Source organism: Mus caroli, unplaced genomic scaffold (assembly GCF_978045245.1).
Source record: "Mus caroli unplaced genomic scaffold, Mus_caroli_1 scaffold_19, whole genome shotgun sequence".
In the NCBI taxonomy this organism is placed as follows: domain Eukaryota; kingdom Metazoa; phylum Chordata; class Mammalia; order Rodentia; family Muridae; genus Mus; species Mus caroli.
This window is the reverse complement of record NW_028227274.1, coordinates 65,876,520-65,898,136: the sequence shown is the minus strand read 5'-3', so window position 1 is coordinate 65,898,136 and position 21,617 is coordinate 65,876,520. Positions and strand designations below refer to the sequence as shown.

General features: G+C 42.6%; 1 protein-coding gene across 5 annotated transcripts in view; it reads left to right on the top strand.

The window, feature by feature from the left end:
* Positions 1-21,617, top strand: part of Spire1 (spire type actin nucleation factor 1) — a 125,915-nt gene that overhangs the window by 21,637 nt on the left and 82,661 nt on the right. For all 5 annotated transcript variants that reach the window (XM_085833750.1, XM_085833749.1, XM_085833748.1 and 2 more), the window contains exon 2: positions 1,401-1,435. In XM_085833750.1, coding sequence (XP_085689876.1) covers positions 1,401-1,435 — 35 coding nt within the window. The remainder of the gene's footprint in view (positions 1-1,400; positions 1,436-21,617) is intronic.

The window sequence follows — 21,617 nt, the reverse complement described above, 5'->3', positions numbered from 1 at the left end:
TGACCAATTACAGGAGGGGTCCTAACTCCTGTAAATAATGAACTAAAGTGCTTTTCTCTGAAGAGCCTTGGGATTACGTAATGTGTATGTCACCGTACATGAATGTAACTTTATGCTAGCAACAAGCTTATGTCAGATATTTAGCAAGTCCCACATGCTATATAAAAGCCTTATAATAAATCATGGTCATTTTATACATATGTTTATGGAGTTTTTATTGCTTGTATATAATTTATATCTTACAAGACCTAAGGTTCCCATTTTCTTTTCTTAATTTCAGCTACTGCTTTATGATATTTAGGATTATATTAGGATTATTAGATGTTAAGGAATGGTTTCAACTTTATACAAATAGATAAATGTGAAGAGTAGAGATAGGAAAAATTTAAGTTTCCACTACCCAATGTAAAGTTAATATCAGTTCTTTTTGTTTAAATAAATAACTGTCTTCTGAAGTAGCTGCTTTTATTTTCAAAGTATGATTTTGTCTCAAATTGACAAAATATATGGTTGTACAAGTTCTTGGGTTTTATGTTTTACTGATGAGAACAAATACTAGTGTTGGTAGAGCCCGTTGCTGCTCAGTTCTTTGATGTAGGTTGTTTTGACACAAGGCCTCGCTCTAGTTCATGCTGGCTGGAAAGAAGCTCTAGATACTCCTGCCTCAGCCCGTGAGTCAGTGAGCCAGAGTGTGTTTTTCTCTGTGCTGTCTGTATTTTTGAGACATCGTCTCACTGTGTAGCCCGGGCTGGTCTGGAACTCACCATGTAGACCAGCCTGGCCTTGAACCCACAGAGACCGACCTGCCTGCCTGTGGAATTGGAAAGTATATCACCATGCCCAGCTTTTTTTTTTTTTTTTAATTCTTTTGATCATGAATGCAGGTTGGGTGGTGGTGGTGGTTGTTATACAGGGTTTCTCTGTGTAGTAGCCCTGGCTGTCCTGGAACTTGCTTGCTTTGTAGACCAAGCTGGCTTCAAACTCATACTCATAGAGCTCTGCCTGTCTCTGTCTCAAGAGTGCTGGAATAAAGGCCTGTGCTACCAGGCTTGGCTATGCAGTCCTGTATTTTAAAACTCTTTTTTTTTTTTTTTTTGGAGTGGGCATTGAGGCAGTCTTATTAGTCCTGGTTGTCCTGGGCCCTGCTATATAGATCAGACTGGCCCAGAACTTATAGTGATCTTCCTTTTCCAGCTTCTTGAGTTCTGGGAATCTGATTATGCAGCCAGCTTGGTGACCGAGTGAACCAACAACTTTGTATATGCAAAACAAAACAAACAAAATTCTAGCACTTATATTTTCATGTTTAATAAAGCCTTGGCTATAGTTGCTTGAATATATTATCCATGATTTAAAAGCCCACAGTCATTTGAAAGTAACTTTTTGCATTTTTATTACAGGTAAATTGGGATATTCACATTGTACAGAAACAGAGGTAAGAGAAATATACAAATATTTCTGTAAAACAGCTTATACTTTTTGGCGTGACTTGAGTAGTGAACTTTTGCCGTGGGTTTCTCAGTTTTCAGAGAAGGTTATATTGAGAACAGACACGTATCTTCTCTGTCCAGGAAGAACAGATGTGAAAAGAATCAGTTACCTGTCCACTTGTCTGTAGCACTAGAAGAAACAGCGTAAACATAGGTTATTTCCTGTGTTTGTAAAATTACTTAGCATCTAGAGCCCTGAATAAGAAGTACTTTATTTTATTTTTCGTAATATAATCTGGTCTATCATAACAATACCATGCTTGAGTATGAGAACCTCCACAGTGCTTCCTTAGTAGAACAAAAATTAGGATTTGGACACTGTTCCAGTGAGGAGAATAATGTGAAGTGCTTGGTGGTTACATGGTTCGTTCATTTGTTCATTCCTTCCTTCCTTCCTTTTTCTTTTTCTTTTTTGTTTTTTCAAGACAGGGCTTCTCTATGTAGACCAGGTTGTCCTTGACCTTAAAGAGATCCGTCTGCCTCTCACTCCCAAGTGCTGGGATTAAAGGCTCACACCACCACTGCCCAGCTTGCTTGGTTACTTCTAAAAGAAGGTTCATGATTTTAAAATAATTTCCATGATTTTATTCCAGATTTTTATGTGAAATTTCATGTGATTGTTTGTTTTCCTTTCAAGAGTAGCATTAGATGCCAGGCTGCCTGTATGTGTGCCATCCTATCTGGTAGCAGAGTGCCATCCTTAGACTAGAGTATCATCAGCCCTGTTAATGCCTAAATAGTCAAGAAATTGTGTGTCTACTTTATAATGCATCTGGATATTGATAATGGCTTTCAGTAAATTTTAACTTATTTTATGTAAAATGCAATCTTTCTTAAAATGTTATTACATAAACAAAAACCAAATAATACATTCTTTTAAAACCCAATTTGTTTAAATTTATATTTCCTATTCAACTTTAAAAGTACAAATAACATTTTCTAAATTAGTTTTTTAAATGGATTAAAGTGTAACTCGAATTTGATGTATCTTCCACACACTATAAGGAGTAGGTTCAGTCTGAGTCAGAAGATAGAAGTTTTGTTGTAGTTTCAGGGTCTGTGAAATTTTGCATGATGCATTTTTTCATCCCAGACCTTTGTCTATAAAATATTTAGGATAATTTCTGTTAAACTCCTAGGGTCGTGGAGCTGTAAAGAGCGGGTATATGTGGAATATGTCATTAGCTCCCAAGGCTCTGTTGTAAGCTAAGAGTATACTGACCCAGTCTACATCCGTCTGCATTTAGTACTGAGTGTAGTCCTAGTGCAAGGCTTGTCCTAAGTCTCATCATCCTGTCCCGTTGCACTGCCATGAGGTCAGCCTGGCTTTAACACTGTTTCCTGCCTGCGAGATGACTCTCAGACTACTCGCAGAAGCAAGCATGAACTGGCTGTCCATTCTAAGGCCATTAGAGGTTTAGAAAGTTGTAAGGAAAAAAAAAGGGCTCTTTTAATAATTTTTTGTTAAACAATAGTTTTTTTCTGCCTTAAAAGTGTTGCAGGTTAAAGTGGTTAACTTAGTATCTTTAATTTTTGTTTTGATTTCTAGCATTGTGAACATTAGTAGTTTCCATGGTACATCACTAATTGCTCCTCCGCAGCAATTACTATTATTTTAAAGAGGTTGAGAAGCCAGGCGCTGTTGGGTGAAGAGCACCTGTAAGTGCTACTGGCTCTGAGCCGGTGGAGTTGGGGGAAGAGAGGAAGCCAGAGCACTGAGGCAGCAGTGTGGAGTCCCTACGGGGAGGGGGAGGGACATATAAAAGCTAGGTTGCACTGGGCTACACGGATACTTTGAGACCCTGTCTTGGTTGCTGAATTGACTTTCTCTTAAGGAAGGAGACTCCCGTGTCCTAGTGTGAGGCAGAGAAGCCTTTTGTGCTCTTGTTGGTGGACAGTCCAGACTAAGAATGTTTGGAGCTGGCTGTGTCAGACACATCTGATCTAATGAGTGGGTGGAGCTGGAGTCCTCTCCTTCCAGCTTTCTAGAGTCCTCAGCCACAGTGGGTTGCTGTGAAGGAGGGCTGGATGAAGATGAAACATGCCTTGGTGTAGCATGTTGTTGTTCTTCCTGGGAAGGGATCAGGGAGGTCCTGATTCCTAAGCAAGGTTTGTCATAGGCTAACGGAGGAAAAGAAAATGACCTTTTCTGAAGTTGGAAGAGCCTGATCAAAACAATGTAGTCAACATCAGTCTACCAGGGCCATAGCCTTAAAGAAAACTGGCTCTCCCTGTGCTGATTAGGTTTGGCTTGTTGTTGTGGTTGGTTGGTTGGTTTTGTCATTTTGATGCAAGCTAGGTTCATCTGGGAAGAGGGAACCTAAATAGAGAAATGCTTCTATCAGATTTTCTTGATTAATGATTGGTGGGAGTGTCACTGGGCAGTGACATCCCTGGGCAGATGGTCCTCAGTTGTATAAACGGGCTGAGCACGCCATGAGGGGCAAGCCAGTGAGCAGTGTTTTCTGGGGTCTCTGCTTTAGTTCCTGCTCCAGGTTCCTGCTTGAGCTCCTGCCCTGACTCCCCTTCATGGTGGAGTGTAGGTGATAAGATGAAATAAACCCTCGTCTCCCTTGCTTTGGTTATGTTTATCACAACGATAGAAAGCAAAACAGAATATTTCCCTAGCAGCTATCAATTGTCAATAAATCTTCAGCCAGAGGCAGGAGCCCGTCCTCTCAGCCCATGCTGAAATGTCAATTGGCTTAATCTTGTGCAGGTCCTGTGCAGGCAGCCACAGCTGCTGAGTTCCTGAGTGCAGCTGTCCTGTCACGTCCTTTTCTCCCTGTTTCTCAAGGGCCTCCAGCTCTCTCTCTTTTCTGTGGTGCTCACTGAGCCTTGTAGGAAGAGTGTGGGATACAGATAATCTCATTTATGGCTGAGCACACCACAGACGTGTGTTCCTGCGCTTTGACCACAGTATACTGTGCAAGAAAGTTTCTCAGGTGAGGACTGAAAGCACTGATCTATGGTATGGGATATGGATTTAAAGGATAATTTGGTACTGTGTCTATTTGATGGAATATTAGTAAGTTCTCTCCTAGTGCTCCTGAGCTCACTAGTCATGCATGAGTTTATGTTTAGATTACTGTACTAGGGCTCCGAGTTTCCTCCTGTGGGAAGGCCTTAAATGTAGTATAAAGTGCTGGCTACTCTAACATTCATGCTACTATTGCACCCATGAGGATATCCGTCTTGCCATATGCTGGTCATTATTTGTGCCCACAGGGTTCGAAGCTGGGTGAAAGTGTTGATGATATCCCTGCAGCAGCTTGTAGATCACTTTCTGGTACCACCAGAGCCAGCCATTAGGGAGGAAGCCTCAGATCAGCACTAGCTTCTTGTCCTGTGGTCAGTGTGGGTGGCGTCTTCAGCAGTAGGGTCTTACCTTCCATGAAGTGTGGGACGACAAGTAGGAGCAATGACAGGATCTGAAATTGTTTGGGGTTATATCTTAGGGGACACACATACACAGTACCCCACCCCATTCCCATTAGTTTTTTGTTGTTGTTTTGTTGTTGTTTTGAGACAGGGTCTCTTTATATAGCCATGGTTGTCCTGAAACTCACTAGGTAGATCAGGCTGGCCTTAAAGTCACAGAGATCTGTCAGCATTTGTCTCCTAAGTGCTGAGTTTAATGGAGTATGCCACCATGCCCATCTGGTTAGTTTTTTGTTAACTTGATACAAGCTAGGTTCTGGGAAGAGGGAATCTAAATTAACATGTCTCCATCAGAGTGCCTTTGGCAAGTCTGGGGTATTTTCTTATTAATGATTGGTGTGGGTAGTGCTACCCCTTGACATATGGTTCTGGGAAGATTAAGAAATGTAGCTGGTTGTGAACCTGGGAAGCGAGCCTGTAAACAGCATTCCTCCATGGCCTCTGCTTCCGTTCCTCCCTAGACTTCCCTTCATGATGGACTGTAAACTGTAAGCAATGATTTTGGTCATGGTGTTTTATCACAGCATTAGAAACTTAGCTAACACACCCTCTCCCAGCTACTAAGGGGAGGTGTTCAGCTGCACTGGACTTCTAATTAGGCAAACTCCTAATCTTCTGTGTAGTATAATTCTCATTTAATCCCCCCACCCAGCCCCCATGTGTGTGTGTGTGTGTGTGTGTGTAGGAAGCTTATAACACAGGAAGTTTCCTTTGGTGTTTTTCAGGTATCCTTGGTACTGTTTCTTTTCTGCCCTCTCCTCTGCCCTTGCCAGCCCCCATCCTCTAGTTTTTACTATAATTCCTTCTTTTAAATTTAGTTTACTTGTGGATGTTTTACATTTATTTACTTATTTTGTGTGTGTGCTCACACATGTTTGCAGAGATCAGGGAAGTTTTTGAGAGTCCTCTCTCCTTCTGCTATGTGGTTTCTGGAGGATCAAACTCAGGTAGTTAGGCCTGGTGGCAGGCACCTTCAATCATGGAGCCATCTTCTAGCCCCTGTAATTTTCTTTTTAATACTTTTCCTATTTCATAGAAACCAAACTAAAATTGAGTATGAAGAAAGCCAGGAGAGAACCCAGAGAGCCAGGCCTTTTTCCTCAGGGAAGGCTGGTGCATCTTTAAATGAAGCGTTTTACCACATCTCTCCTTTTGGGGAGGTTTTGTTTATTTTCAGTTCTGGGTATTTACCTCAGGCCCTGGCTCATGCTAAGCCAGTGCTGTTCCTTGAAGCTATGCCTCAGCCACCTGGAAAATGTTTTCACACACTTGACTGCTAGTGTTCTCGGCACTGGAGTTTGTAAGAAAACATCCCTCGTCTTGTCCAGTCCTGACTTTTTTTTGACTTTGAGATGGGGGTCTTGCTATATAGCCTAGGCTGGCCTTCAACTCACTGTGTAGCTCAAGATGGCTTTACCCATGCAGCTGTGCTCCTGCCTCAGACATCTGTATGTCAGGGCAACAGGGATGTGCCACTGTGTCAGCCTAGCTGTTTTCTTTCCTCATGGCCAGTTTTCTAGGGAAGTCTTTCGGATGGTTTAAATAAAAGCATGGTTTTCACTGTGTAGCACATGCTAGCCTATAACTCACGCCTGTGTCTACCTCCTGAGTGTTGGAGTTCAGGTATGTGCCATCATGCCGGGCTTCAACATGAATATTTAAAAAAATTTAAATAGACAATTACATTTCCTCTACTTTTTCAGCTCTTAATATTAAAATTTTAATTAAAATATAATTACATCATTCCTTTTCCTTTTTTCTTTCCCCTGAACCCTCATGTTCTCTCCCTCCAACCCTTCCCACATACCCCTACTGCCTCTTAAATTTGTGGTCTCTTTTTCTTTTATTACTGTTTTTATATACATACATACATACATATGTATATATAAACACAAATATATGAATACAACCCACTAAGTCTGTTTTATGTTGGTTGTATGTATATGATTTCAGACAAAAAAAGACTTGTTTTTTGAACATATAATTTACACACAGTGCACCTCACCCTTGTAAGTTGTTTTTCCCAGTGTTTTGTGATTACATTCCTTTGTTAACATCCTTATAATCAAATCCTATCACCTTTGAAATTGTCACCCCCATTTCTCTTCGTATTCCCCTTCCTAGCGGCCACCGGTCACTGCCGCACTTTTTAATGCTTTGAGGAGACCTACAGTCTCTCTTCTAGAAGAGCTGGCAGCTCCAGCCAGTGACTTATGAACTTAGGAGTGGGTGGCTGGCCTGTGCTGCACTGGCCTCTGCAGCAGGCCACTCTGATTGATGGTTAGGGAGCTTTTAGCACTGCCAGTTTACATGGTTTCTCTGCTACTGTTACTTAAACAGTATGTATGGATTGTAATCCTGGATGAAAATTGCTGGACATTTTTTTTCTAGACTGTAACTTAATTTGTAATTTCTAGTTTCAGCCTGTTCCATTCTGTCTTGTATTAGCTGCTGCCAATTACCTAGCATGAGAGCCTTTTCCCTTTGGTAGGAAAGCAGCTAAATGAATAACTAGAACAGGCTGCTGTTCTTGTGCCGGATTGGCTATCTTTTAAGTGGACTAGGTTAATCTATTATATAACATTAGGTTAGGTTTTATCATTACTTAATCTTGATAGACTTGATTTAATTGGGCACTCATGGATAGAGCTGATAGAGTTTTTCCACTCAATAGAGGAAAAACTGAAGGAAACTTAAGAACATTCATGCTTGTGTATTTTTAAAGATTTATCTTTATTTTAATTATGTATGTATGTATGTGTGGGTGTGTGTTTGCATGCAGTGCCTGTGAAGGCCTGAGGCACTGGATTCCCTGGAGCTGAAGGTGTTCCAGGCTGTTGAGAGCAACCCTGAACTCAGGTCCTCTAAGAGAAGTGTGTGCTCCTAGCCTGTCCACTCTGCAGTCCCTCATGCCTTAAACACCAAGTTCATAAATATCATAAATACCATCTGTAATGTTTATATTATTTTCACTCCTATATACATTTTAAAAAACTACCTGAGGGCCTACTGTGGTGGATATTGAAAGAGACATTAATTTTAATAGCAAATTTACAAAGTTGATATTATAATTATTGACATTTGAGAGATAAGAACTAAAGAATAGGAAAGCATAGGAACTTATGATATTAGTCTTCCTTGTTGAATTTATAATCACTTGGGAGGCACACTTGTGGATATGCTTGAGAGGATGTTTCTAGAAAGGTTTAACTGCAGAGGGAAGAGTCATCTTAACTGTGAGCAGCATTGCCTCATGGGCAAGGCCCGAGGCTGTATGAAAAGATATAAAAAGATAAGGAGAAAGCAGGCTGGACACCAGCCTCCATCTCCTGCTGCTTTCTATGAATAGTGTCACCTGCGCCTCGATGGACTGCACCACCTTCCAACCGTGAGCCAGAATGAACCCTGCCTTTAGTTGCTTTTGTCTGGTACCTTGCTACAGCAACAGAGGTAACTAAAACGCTTACCCAGAGTTAGATGGTTGGAGGTAGCAAATCTCATCAGCTCTCCCCGTGTTGTCTTTATCCTGCTTGCTGTCACCTTCCCTCAATGCAGCTGCACAGTGCTGGGCATCATCTTAATGTCCCCCTTGGAACAATGAAATGAGTAGGTGTCTTCTTATTCCACAAATGCCTCTAACCAATCACAGTTCAGTTATGGCCTTTTGAAGCCAGGGACGCACATCAGCTTAAATGAAATTTTGGAAAGGGCATTAATGCATCCTGTGAGACCTCAGCCCCCATGCATTTTTAGATGGGTGCAGGGGAGTTTCTGTAGGAGTTTGTGAGATAGGCCAGTTCTAAATTATTCAGAATGATTTATCAATTGTCCTCTATGTTGAAATCCTCAGGGAAATTGGATCTGTAATTCTAGGTCTCCCTTGGAGAAACTTAAATGTCTTAGGAATGAGCCAAAAAGTACATTGATGTTAGTTTCTTGGACTTACTCTCATGGTTATGGATAGCTTTGGGTCCGTACTACAGTAGATGAATATTTTTATTTCCTAATAGCCTAAAGTAAATCACTAAAGGTAATAATATGTAGGGTTTGTTGCTTTAATGTAGAGTATAATATTGGAAAGTGTATAAAGTATTTAGTCTTTTTTTTTTTTAAGATTTATTTATTTATTACATAAGTACACTGTAGCTGTCTTCAGACACTCCAGAAGAGGGAGTCAGATCTCATTACGGGTGGTTGTGAGCCACCATGTGGTTGCTGGGATTTGAACTTCGGACCTTCGGAAAAGCAGTCGGTGCTCTTACCCACTGAACCATCTCACCAACCCAGTATTTAGTCTTTAGCTAAATCTGTGCATTCCATTTGACCTCACCTCTGGCTCATGAATGCTCCTGTGACAGTTCGGTATATACTGGGTTTTAAGTTGACATTGGATAATTCTTGGTTAATTTCAGAAATGATAAAAAATATCTAATCTAGCCAGGCGTGGTGGCACACACCTTTAATCCCAGCACTCGGGAGACAGAGGCAGGTAGATTTCTGAGTTCGAGGCCAGCCTGGTCTACAAAGTGAGTTCCAGGACAGCCAGGGCTATACAGAGAAACCCTGTCTTAAAAAACAAAAACAAAACAAAACAAACAAACAAAAAACCTAATCTGAAAGAATATAGTGTTTTTAATAAAAAAAAAATTCTAGCAGGTTGGAGAAATGGCTCAGCTGGTAAAGTGCTTGCTACACAGGCCTGGGGGCCTGAGTCACACCCCCAGCACCTGTGGAAAACTCAGGCATGGGGTGCCTACCTGTGACCCTAGCACCTTGACCTGGTGCTTTAGCTGGCAGTTGACTGGGAGATTACCTCTGTTCTTAGTCTGCAGTTCTTATGTGAGACTGCAGCGTGGCTACCCTCTTCCTCAGAGACAGCCCAGGAGAGGCTCGTCTAACCCGGGGGAACTTGGCATGGACCTTGACTCTTACCACCACATCTGCTTTGCTGTCTTCTGCTGTCTAGAAGCATATTACAGGTCTCATGGACATGCTGTTAGATGTGGAGCCCACAGGGTCACCACAGCGTCAGAGTTCACAAACCATAGGCCATGCCTCTCCCTGCTGTAAGAGCACACCCTGCTCCTGGCAGCTTTGTAGGGACACGATTCAGATGGATCCCTTAGCAGCTCTATGTCACCTGTGCTCCTCAGCTGTCAGGCTATAAAGACAAAACGAAGGAACTGTTCTGGATGGAAGGAGGCTAAACAGACTTAATGACAACTACAGCTGATGTCACTGGTTAGGAACTCAGTACCGAGGAGCAAGAGTTGACAGTTTATTATGTTTTTGCATTATATTGTATGGGCGGCAAGGATAATTGTGCTGTGGTCATGTACAGTATGCCCTTAGTTTTAGAAAATAAAACTCTATAGTAATTAGGTAAGAGGTCGGCATTACATGTGCTACTTTACTCTCAGAGGGATCTGAGAGAGGTAGGGAGAGGAGATACCTCAGAGGAGGCACATGCGTAATTATAGATAAATCTGGTAAAAGATAAATAGAAATTCTTAAGGACTCCTTTTAAGATGTTTCTGAAAGTTTAAAATCATATTAAAATAAAGTTCCCCCAACTGACTTGAGGGACAAGGAAGTTGTCCTGGCAGTTGGGGTCTAGAGAGTCGCTTGGGGCTGGGCGTAATCAATGCTGATCTGTCTGTCCCAGCTCTCGACTCTCAGGAGCTCCATCCCGAAGCCCTTCCTCTGCCCATCCCAGCCACCTTACAGCTGCCCCTTCTCCTTGAGTCGTCACATAAGTTGGTTTCACAGTTTGAAAGTTTTCATTTTGGTACAAACCAGGACTCACAGAAAAGTCTCAAAAGTAGTACATAGAAACCACTAAAATGACTGTTGTTGCTAACATTGAAAGCTTTCCTGCATTATTAGTGAATTTAGAGTTTGTTATTAAAAACCTGTAAGTGGTGATTCCTGACACACATAGACTGAGACAAAGGCGGCCGAGAGCAGGAGGAGGAGACAGCCCTTTCCTTTCCTTTTGTGGTCATTAAATGTCATTAGCCTTTGTGTCTTCTCTGAGGGAGCTCTTAGTGGAAAAGCACTGTGCCAGGGGCTTGGGGAGGACTCAAAATGATCGGCTTCTGAGATACTTTGAGATCAATTCTAGATTTCACATACCTTATCAACATGTCTGTATATGAACATTATGTCTAGTTGAGCTTAAAATATAATCATAGGCCTGTGAGATGACTCAGTATAGCTACCTGCAGCTAAATAAAAAACAATTTTATATAGTTAGAAGAGCATAGTCATACCAAGCAAGTTCTAGAAAATGCGTAAGTAAATGTCACAGTTCTCACTTAGTTCCCACAACTCTTTCAGCATTTTGGAACGCCTGTGATTTGATGCCCGTTCCTTTGGTGACTCAGTCTAGTCTGTAGCATAAAAATGCAGAGTGTTCAGACTCTGTGCTGGGCTCGGCTTGCAGGCACCAGCACAGGCCAGTTGTCTCTGCACCCACCACCTCATCCAGCTTCAGAGAGGCCCTAGTAGATGCGACTGGGCAGGGCCTACACACCCAGCTATGCAGTAGTGTGGGCATGAGAACCACTGCATTCCATTCTTCTTTCCTTCCTTCAGTCTGCATATTTAATTAGACAGTGTCCTAGGTTGCTTTCTGTTGTCATGACACCAGCCAAAAGCAACTTGGGGAGGAAAGGGTTTGGATTGCTTACAGCTTAGAATCCAGGGCAGGAGCACAAGGAAGAAAGAACATAGAGACAAGAACTAAAGCAGAGACCATGGAGGAGACTGCACTTACTGGCTTGCTCTCAGCCTGTGTTCTTCAGATACAGCCCAGACCCTACTGCCTAGGGATGGTACCACCCACAGTATACTGTGCCACAGACATGCCCACACGCCAATCTGATAGAGGCAATTTCTCGATTGACTTTCCTCTTTCTAGGTGCGTCAAGCAGTCAACCAATATTAGCTATCACAGACTTGTTGGAAAGTGCTGTCAAGAAATTAACTCAGCTATTTCAGGTCTTTGAGAGGCTCTGAAAAAGCAACTGAAAAGCTTATCCACTTTGCTCTTTGAGCACTGTGGGTACAAGAGAAACCAGAGCTGTTGGTTTATAATTATTACTGGATAACATTTCTTGTCCTCCTTGCTAAACATGACTTTGAGGCAGTAAATTTTGTTTTGGAGACCTTGTGATAAGACAGTCATTTAACAAATGCAGAACAGCCAGGCACAGACGTACAGAATTGGTCTTTCCTTAGTTGTTGGTATCAGTTTAGCATTGGAAAGTGGGTCTGGCTCCTACCTGTCTAGGTGAGTCTTCAGCTCCTGTCACCTGCTCAGTGCAGCCTTCTCTTCTGTGTTATTGCCTCTTGAGCCCAGAAAGGAGGACTGACTGGTGGTAAATGAAGCAGTGACTAAGTTTGAGTAAGGAGTGCTCAGAATGAAAGGGCAAAAGAAGCAGGTCCTGCACACCTGTGTCAGGAGACGATTGTGAATGCGACAGGGCTGTGGAGATTGAGCAGGGTTTGCTTATTCTTACAGTGAAGGGGGTGGGGGGAGCTAGGAAGAGGTCAGCAGCATCCTGAATGGCTCACATCTGCAGTGAGCATGTATTTTGAGTCAGGGCCTTGTATATCCCAGGCCAGCCTCTAACTTACAGTGAGATAATCTTGAAATTCTGATCTACTTCCCAAGTGGTGGGTGTCTTAGTTAGGGTTTTACTGCTGTGAACAGACACCATGACTGAGGCAGCTCTTGAAAGGACATTTAATTGGGGCTGGCTTACAGATTCAGAGGTTCAGTCCATTATCATCAAGGTGGGAGCATGGCAGCATCCATGCAGGCATGGTGCAGGAGAAGCTGAGAGTTCTACATCTTCATCTGAAGGCTGCTAGCAGAATACTGGCTTCCAGGCAGCTAGGATGAGGGTCTTATAGCCCACATCCATAGTGACACAACCACTCCAACAAGGCCACACCTACTAATCATACCACCTCCTGGGCCAAGCATATACACACCATCATAGTGGGTTACAAGTGTGCCACCCTGCTCAGCTTATACTCTGGGTCAAACCTAGAACCTCTTTCACACTGGGCAAACACTGCCAACTGAACTACATTCCTAGTTTATAGTGACTTCTTAAGGAACATAGAATCAGTTGTTAGGGAATTAATTACAAAAATCCTGTCTCCCAATTCTGTGTGTGTGTGTGTGTATGTTATTTGTTAGTCATTTTAAATATTAAGGTTATTCAGATATGAACAAAACAGTATTTGTCTGGGAATATATGGGATTTTATCTAAGCTACAGATTTCCCCAAATGAAATTTTACTGTGAATATCTGTCACAAGCAACACAAATCACCATGGCTTCTGTTGATTACTCAAATACTCCCCCTCACACTTTGTAGGGAAGTATTTCTTCCTAGGCTTCTGTACAGTAAAATTGTAATACTTGGTGACTTGCCTTTTGTGTGTGATGTATGTATATATTATTGTGTATTTTTAAGAATTGGAAGTAGGATGATAAAAGAGAGCAATAGCTGTGACACAAGAAGGCCAAATAGAACTGAGATCATAGTGCTTTCAGGAAGGAGTTGGAGAGCCGAGACTAAAGTAGAGACAGGAGGTTCCTGTTTTATTGGACACATGGGACAGCAAAAGTGCTAGCTGTCTTCCTTGGTTTTCCTTGAAGTCGATCTTTTTTCATTAAGTTCCCTTTAAAGGGTGGGCACCCCAGCCTCTTTCTTTTTCTGAGCTCTTTGGGTGTACTTGAAAACTGTTCAGAGGTAGCCAGACACAAGTGCACACCTGTTCTTGGCAACCCAGAACTCTAGAGTGGGAGCCGATGGAGATAAGTACGCTCTTGGTCTGGCCATTGTGTCCTCCTAACAAGGGTGCCTTGTAAGGCAGCTTGAGTGTATCAATACTACATTGTAGTTCTGGTTCATGTAATTGGTACAGTGTCTCCTCCGACCCTCTCCCTAACTTTCTTCAGGTGACAAATAGGTCAAGGTGATGTGGGATAAATGTGACTCCCTGAGGTACATGAGGAAGATAACAAGGGTGGGCTTCTCAGATGACAGTAGCCTCTAACCCCAGGACTCCACGGTTACCTCTCCAAGCCAGACAATCTCTTCTCTCCCCCATGAGTGTGTGTGTGTGTGTGTGTGTGTGTGTGTGTCTGCACGTGTGCATTTCTGTGTGGAGGCCAGAGGTTGACATGAGGTCTTTTCCTCAGGCGCTTTCTACCTTGTTTCTGACACAGGGTCTTTGACTGGGACCTGAGGGGTGATGATTTGGTTCTGCAGGCCAGCCTGTGAGCCCTAAGGCTCTGCCTGTCTTGGCTTCCAACATGCTTACAAGTGTGCACCACCATGCTGTAGTTTAAATGTGTGTGCCAGGAAGCAAAGTCATGCCCTGTGCTTCTATACAAGTTCTCTCCCAGCTGAGCTATGGACCTGGCCCTCCAGGTCACACTGTATTTACCTGTGTGTCTGTCACCTGACTGAGCTGTTTAAGGTCAAGGGCTGTGCTTCATCTGTCTTCATATTCATACTGCAGTGTGCAATATGAAGCAGGCCTCTGTTGAAAAGAGTCGTTTAAAAGCCACAGGCACAACCTTGACTGTGTGGGAAGAGGGAAGGTTGAGAAAAGCTAGCACGAAACCCAGCCTTTCCCGAGACAGCTGAAGCTGGTTGTAAACTCCTGCTCTTCCTCCTCCGCCTTCAGAGCGCTCAGATTACAGGCATGCAGCACCTGCGCGCCTCGGATGGCCCCGTTTGCCTGGCTCTGTGATAGGGGAGCTGTATATACTTTTACTTAATATTACTTAACACATGAAGAGAATTCTTCTTTATTTTGGCTTACTTTTTTTTTCTTTTTGAGACAGTATCTCACTATCCAGCCCTGGTAGGCCTAAAACTTGATATGTAGACCAGACTGGCCTTGACTTTAGAGAGATCTGTCTCCCTCTACCTCCTGAATGCTGAGATTAAAGGTGTGTATCAGGCTTTGTTTATATTAATTTTTATAGTGAAAAATTATCCCAATGGAGGAGCTACAGAAAGTACCCAAGGAGCTAAAGGGATCTGCAACCCTATAGGTGGAACAACAATATGAACTAACCAGTACTCCCAGAGCTCTTGACTCTAGCTGCATATGTATCAAAAGATGGCCTAGTTGGCCATCACTGGAAAGAGAGGCCCATTGGACACGCAAACTTTATATGCCCCAGTACAGGAGAACGCCAGGGCCAAAAAAATGGGAATGGGTGGGTAGGGAAGTCGGAGGGGAGGGTATGGGGGACTTTTGGGATAGCATTGGAAATGTAATTGAGGAAAATACGTAATAAAAAATATTAAAAATTAAAAAAAAGAAAGAAAAATGAAATGACTAGAAAATAAGCCATACACACCCCATCATCTCCAGTTCCACTCTTTAGTAATAAAACCTTTAGCATTTTATATTTTCTTACTTTTTTTCCTTGTGGGCATGGGTTATTATAAGAATTATGTTACATGTGAGCAGTACTTACTGGTTTGTAACCAAATTTTTCACCTAATTTAGAGCCTCCTGATCTTTGCTTTAATAGTAGTGATTGAACATCCAAGCTGTTGGACAGGTGGATCAAATACATTTTTCTTATGATGAGTTTATTGGAATTCAGTACTCTGTGTCAATTACTCTGTGTGTGTGTGTGTGTGAGAGAGAGAGAGAGAGAGAGAGAGAGAGAGATAAAATAGCATGACCAGAAGCAACTTAAGAATTTATTTTGGTTCCAGAGGGCTGGGTGTCCTTAATGGTGGGGAAGATGTGGTGACAGGGGCAGGAAGCAGAGAGAGCTCCCACTGGAGCCTGTCCTCAGGGATGTACCTCCTTCAACAAGGCTCCACCTCCTGGAGGCTGGAGAGCCTCCTTAAACAGTGCCAACAGCTGGGGGCCGAGTGTTCACATACAGGAGTTATGGGAACAGTTTTCATTTAAACCTCTGCGCAGTCTCACAAACTGAGGCGCAACTGTGCTGTCATTGAATGATGGTGATTCTGGCAAGGGTATTCTTAGGGTTCGGTGCAACTGTCAGACACCTTGAGGAACCCTCTTAGGTCTGCAGTTAGAAACCACTGCGAGCCTCTGCTGTACAAGGTGGGCAGCACCGCCTGCTCAGAGAAGATACAGTGGAAGGGAGGCTGGGCCTGGAGTCTGCAAACTGGTGATGTAGTTTAACCTGGCCTATGTGTGTGGATTTTGAGCAAGTCATTTAACCTCTTTTTGCCTTCTGTAGAACAAAAGGTGTGTTCTTTGAATACTTTTTTCTGGTGTTCAAACATACAAAAAGATCAAATGAAATATGCAAATGAAAACTAGGCTTATGCCTTTTTCTAAAAATGTACTATGGAGTTGCAGCTGGAAACTGCCTTCTCGCCACTTGTTCCTTCCCCTGCAGTCCAAAGCCAGGCTCTTGCCTCGTCTCCTGTCACTCCGCAGGCTCTTTCGGTGGCTCCCAGTCTCCTTCTGTAAGGGTGCTTACAGGATTTACCAGACTTCTACTGATCCACACCCAGGCTTCTCAGCTATTATTCATTTATTTTGTACACACTAGCTACCTTCGAATGTGATAAGATGTTTTAGGTGCCTTCTGTCTGAGCCTTTGTACTGGCTCTTGCCCCATTCTTTCTCAGATTGTTAAAGTACCACCACCTACCCCTTACCCACCTTCATTCTGCTCTTGTGTAGTCATGGGTATGAACTATGCAGTGACTATTCAAAACTTTCCAGTGCTGTCTTGAAATGCTGTCCTCTTTGCAAAGTATCTAGTCTTTTCCCTTGCTGTGTCACTTACTGGCTCTGCAGTACTGAGTTGATAATTTCATCTCCAGAGATGTCTCTCATCTGTATAAGAACAGTAACATTCTTGCCATGCTCATAGGCATCATTGTGGCTAAGTGCTTCTCCAGTGAGCTTATGGTCAGCTCCTGAAGAAACAGACTTCATAAAGAAACCCATTTCACAGAATGCAGTATAGAACACCCACCCCTGGCTTGGGAGAGCTGTGCTGCTAGGCCAGCATCTCCTCCCCCATGAGGGTGGCGTCCTCAGGGACCCTTTGGGGACCCTCTCACTCATGGCTTTCCTGTGCTGCTGCTTCTCATGCTGCCCTTTCCCTGGTGGCTTGGGGGCTATGTGGCAGACATGGGGCTTGGGCCAGCTTTGTGCTCCTTCCAATTTAAATGTTCTGTGGCCTGATACTGGGATGTTTTTTATCTTTATGAGGAAAATTAATTCCTAGTTTACAGACCCCATCAGAAGAAACTTTGAAGCTTAATCTACTCAGCAGTTAAAATGACCTTTCAGCTACTGGTTAAAATGTCCTCACGTGCTGGCTAGTATACGCTTGCAGTTCTTTATCAGTGTTTCCTTTATGCAGATGAAGTATATACGAACAGCTAATGGAAAAGCACTTATTTTGTTAATGTATTGTTGCATTAAACTGCCCTCCATGGAGCAAAAGGTAATTGTGGTCTTTAATAGCATTTGGGCCCTACTTCCTTGTTTCATGTATAAGGTGGCTTGCTGTCACTGGATTAGACTAGAAGGAGCCTGTTGCTATTTGTCTGTCTGTCCTTGTCCTGTTTCTCCTCAAGCTGGGCTTTCTTGTTTGTTTTCTCAACTTGCCACAAAAGCTTTTTTCTAGAAGTGATGATCTGCAATCCGCCTAGAACGGGTTGGCTTACCTAAGAGCAACTTTTACCCAAGTGCCTGGGCCTGGGGGCTAATGTTCCTTGTAGATTGGCACTTTTTGTACCCTTGCTGTCCTGCTAGTGTGTGTGTGTGTTTGAAGACAGATTGTGCTGAGAGTATACCTGATCTCACACCCCAACAGGGCAGGCCCTGCACATCTCCTCTCTCAGTCCCCAGGCAGGGTGGTCCAAGGGCAGGGAGGGTTCTCTTTTCCCTCACTCACTTTGACCACAAAGTCTCTGTGAATAGAGCCACATAGCACTCAGGAGTTCGTGGGCTCTGAGGGAAGTAGGCCGAGGTTCTAGCTCCATTGCTAAATCCCTCATATCCTCAACCTCAATTTGTAGGTCTGTAAAACTGGGAGGGGTGTGGGTTAGTATGCATAGTGCCTATTAACAATGCTAGTGTGAGAATTAAAATGTGTGAAAATACTTAACGTAAGACCTTGCACATCACACTTCAGTAGATGTCAGCTGATGGGAAAATCTCCTTTAAGTTGTATTTCTTTCTTTCACATTCTCCCTTTATGTATATTAACTTATCTGCACATTTGAGTAACTCTCGGATCTCTGCTCAGTGCTGAGTACACAAGAGTGACCAAAACAAACTTGACCTTGATCACAGAGGAAAGATGTCTGAGCCTTGAAGTCTGACAGTAACTAGAACATTTAAGTTGAACCAGGAATAAAGTTTTAAATACATAGTTTAATTGTTAAAGAAAAAAAGAACTCCAGAGAGAGAGAGAGAGAATGACACAGTGTAGTTTTCCAGCATTTTGGTAAGACGTGCTTACATGAACTGAGAGGGCTTGTATAACTGTCCTCCAAGGACAGTTAGTAGGTCAGTAGAAACGGAAGAAAGGCATGGAGAGAAACAGGGTTTGTGAAGCAGACTGGAGCAAGTCCATTGAGGATTTTTTTTTTTTAAGTGAAACAAGGAGAGCAATTGTGGACTGAAAAGTGAAGTCTGGAATTTTCCAGCACTGAAACTATAACTTCTGACAGCAGAGTCAGAATTAATAGCTGGGTTTGCCAGAAACAAAATTTGTCTTAAAAGTACGAACAGACCCCAACAGTGCTAATGTGGTTTGGGGTCATGTTTGGTTTTGATATAAGCAAATATCATGTAAAAGTTTACTGTTAACTGTAAATAGTATATCATTTAAAATATTTATTTTTATGTATATGAGTGATTTTTTCCCCCTGTGTATATGTGTGTGCATCGTATAGGTATATAACTGGTGCCTAAAGAGGTCAGAAGAGGACCTCGGATCGCCTGCACTATAGTTAGAGATGTTTGTGAGCCAACCCCTGTAGGTGCTGGGAACCAAGCCAGATCCCTTGCAAGAGCAGCAAGTGTTCTTAACCACCGAGCCATCTCTGCAGCCCCTAACAAGCCATTTCTATAATGAATATGATTTAACATAATGAGAGCTGGACATGGTGGCTCATGCCTTTAATCCAGCACTTGGGAGGCAGAAGCAGTTAGATGGTGATCCTAGTGCGTTCCAGGACAGCCTGAGCTACACACAAAAACCCTGTCTCAAAAGAACAACAACAAAAGAAAGGCTTAGCATAATGAGCAGATTGAGTACATTGATGTATTTATTTTTTTAAAGATTATGAATGTAGTTTTTTCCTCATTTATTTTCTTTTTTAAATTTAATTTTATTTGTAATTCATTTTTTACACTCCATATTCCATTTCCCGCCCCTCCCCTCCCACCCTCCAACTGCTCCACATCCCACACCTCCTCCCTACCATACCCCATCTTCACGTGGATGCCCCCATTCTCCACCCCATCTGACCTCTAAACTCCTTGGGGCCTCCAGTCTCTTGAAGGTTAGGTGCAGCATCCCTGATTGAGAGCATAGACCTGGAAGTCCTCTACTGTATGTGTGTTGGGAGCCTCTTTTCAGCTGGTGTATGCTGTCTGCTGGGTGGTCCAGTGTTTAAGAGATCTCAGGGGTGCAGATTAATTAAGACTGCTGGTCCTCCATAGGATCACCCTTCTCCTCAGCTTCTTTCAGTTTTCCCTAATTCAACCACAGAGGTCAGCTGCTTCTGTCCATTGGTTGGGTTATTTTCTTTATATTAAAGTAAGTCAATTTTAGAAATAACAGTAGCCAACAACTGATAAATGAATAACTAAAATGTGGTATAGCCATACAATGGAATGTTATTTGATGATAGACAGATGGGAAATAGGAATATAGCATAATACACATGGACCATGCTAGGTGAGAGTGGCCGTTTGCCATGTGTTGTATGGTTGCATTTATGTTATGTCCAGAATTGTTCATCTCTAGACAGGAAGTAGCTCAGTCATTGTGTGGGATAGGATAGGGGAGAGAGGGGTTGGAAGACAGCTAACTGCTAAAGGTCACTGTGTTTTGAGGAAAAGGAGGGCAGTGAACAAACAGAAGGCCTGTGCCTGTGGTTGTGTACATACATTGAGTGTGTTGTATGGCATATGATTATATGCATATACACATGACAGCTGGTTGTTGTTTTTAATTAACTTCTAAGGTATAGAAGATAGAACTTGAGATTTATGTTGACTAGGATTCTTCCTGATACTGAAATGAATGGGCAGCAGCTCTCCTCCTTAAAGCAGTAGTTCTCAAGTGTGGAGCCACTGGCTGCACTGTGAGGCCCGACCTTTCCTGTGGACTTTAGGCAGCAGGAAGCTGGGGAGGGAGGGCCTCCAAACTCGGTACAGTTCCTCCAGCGTCTTCTGCTCTACTAAGTCAGCCTTTGCTTTCATCTTGTTCTTTGGCTATTTTGTTTTTTTGTTTTAATAAATACTTGTTTAGTGGACATGCATATGTATGTAGCACACATGTGACATGCGCATGTGTAGAGGTCACAGGATAACTGGTAGGAGTTAGTTCTTTCCTTTCACCATGCAGATCCTGGGACTGTAACTTACAGCTCGGGTTGTCAGATTTGGCTGCAGATGTCTCAACCTGCTGAGCCATAGCTCAGGCCCTGCTTCAATTTAAAAATGTATGTATAAAACTATTGTTACTCATGTGTGTGTGTGTGTGTGTGTGTGTGTGTGTTGTGTGTTTAAGCCACTTGGATACTAGAAATTGAACTCATCTCCTTCTCCTCCTTCTCCAATCTCCTCTTCTCTGGTGTCTTCTTCTTCGACAGGGCTTCTCTATGTAGCCCTTGCTGTCCGGAGACTTACTCTATAGACCAGACTGGTATTGACAGTCTCAGCAAGCCACCTGCTTCTGCCTCTCCAGTCCTGGCATTAAAAGTGTGTACCCACAAGCCTAGCTTTGCTTCAATTTCTTAATCAGGAAGAAATAGGGAAACAGTGATATCTACTTGGTAGAGTTGTGGTGACAACTTGCAGTGTTATATTGATCTTGATGCAGATGCTGGCATATGCGCAGTTAAGTTGCACTATTTTTTCCTAATAATAAATTTTCAGTAACTGTGCAGTGGTGGCACGTGCCTATAACCCCAGCATTTGGTTAGTCAGAGGCAGGCAGAGGAGGTGAGTTCAAGGGCAGCATGATCTACAGAGTGAATTCCAGGACAGCCAGGACTATATATACAGAGAAACCCTAGCTCCAAAAAATAAAAAATAAAAAAAAGAATAGATTTTTTTTTAGATATTGATGATTTAACAGTGTTGAGTCATTAAATAAATACCTTTAAAGTTTAAAATACATATTTTCTTTTTTTTTTAAGGTTTATTTATTTTATATATGTGAGTACACTGTCACTCCAGACACAACAGAAGAGGGCATCAGACCCCATTACAGATGTTGGTGAGCCACCATGTGGTTGCTGGGAATTGAACTCAGGACCTCTGGAAGAGCAATCAGTGCTCTTAACCATTGAGCCCTAAAATAGATATTTTTCTCAACTTGCATACAATGTAACTTTCTAGCTGGGGCACAGGTTAAAAACTAGGAACAGAGATTACCAAATTTTACCAAATTTG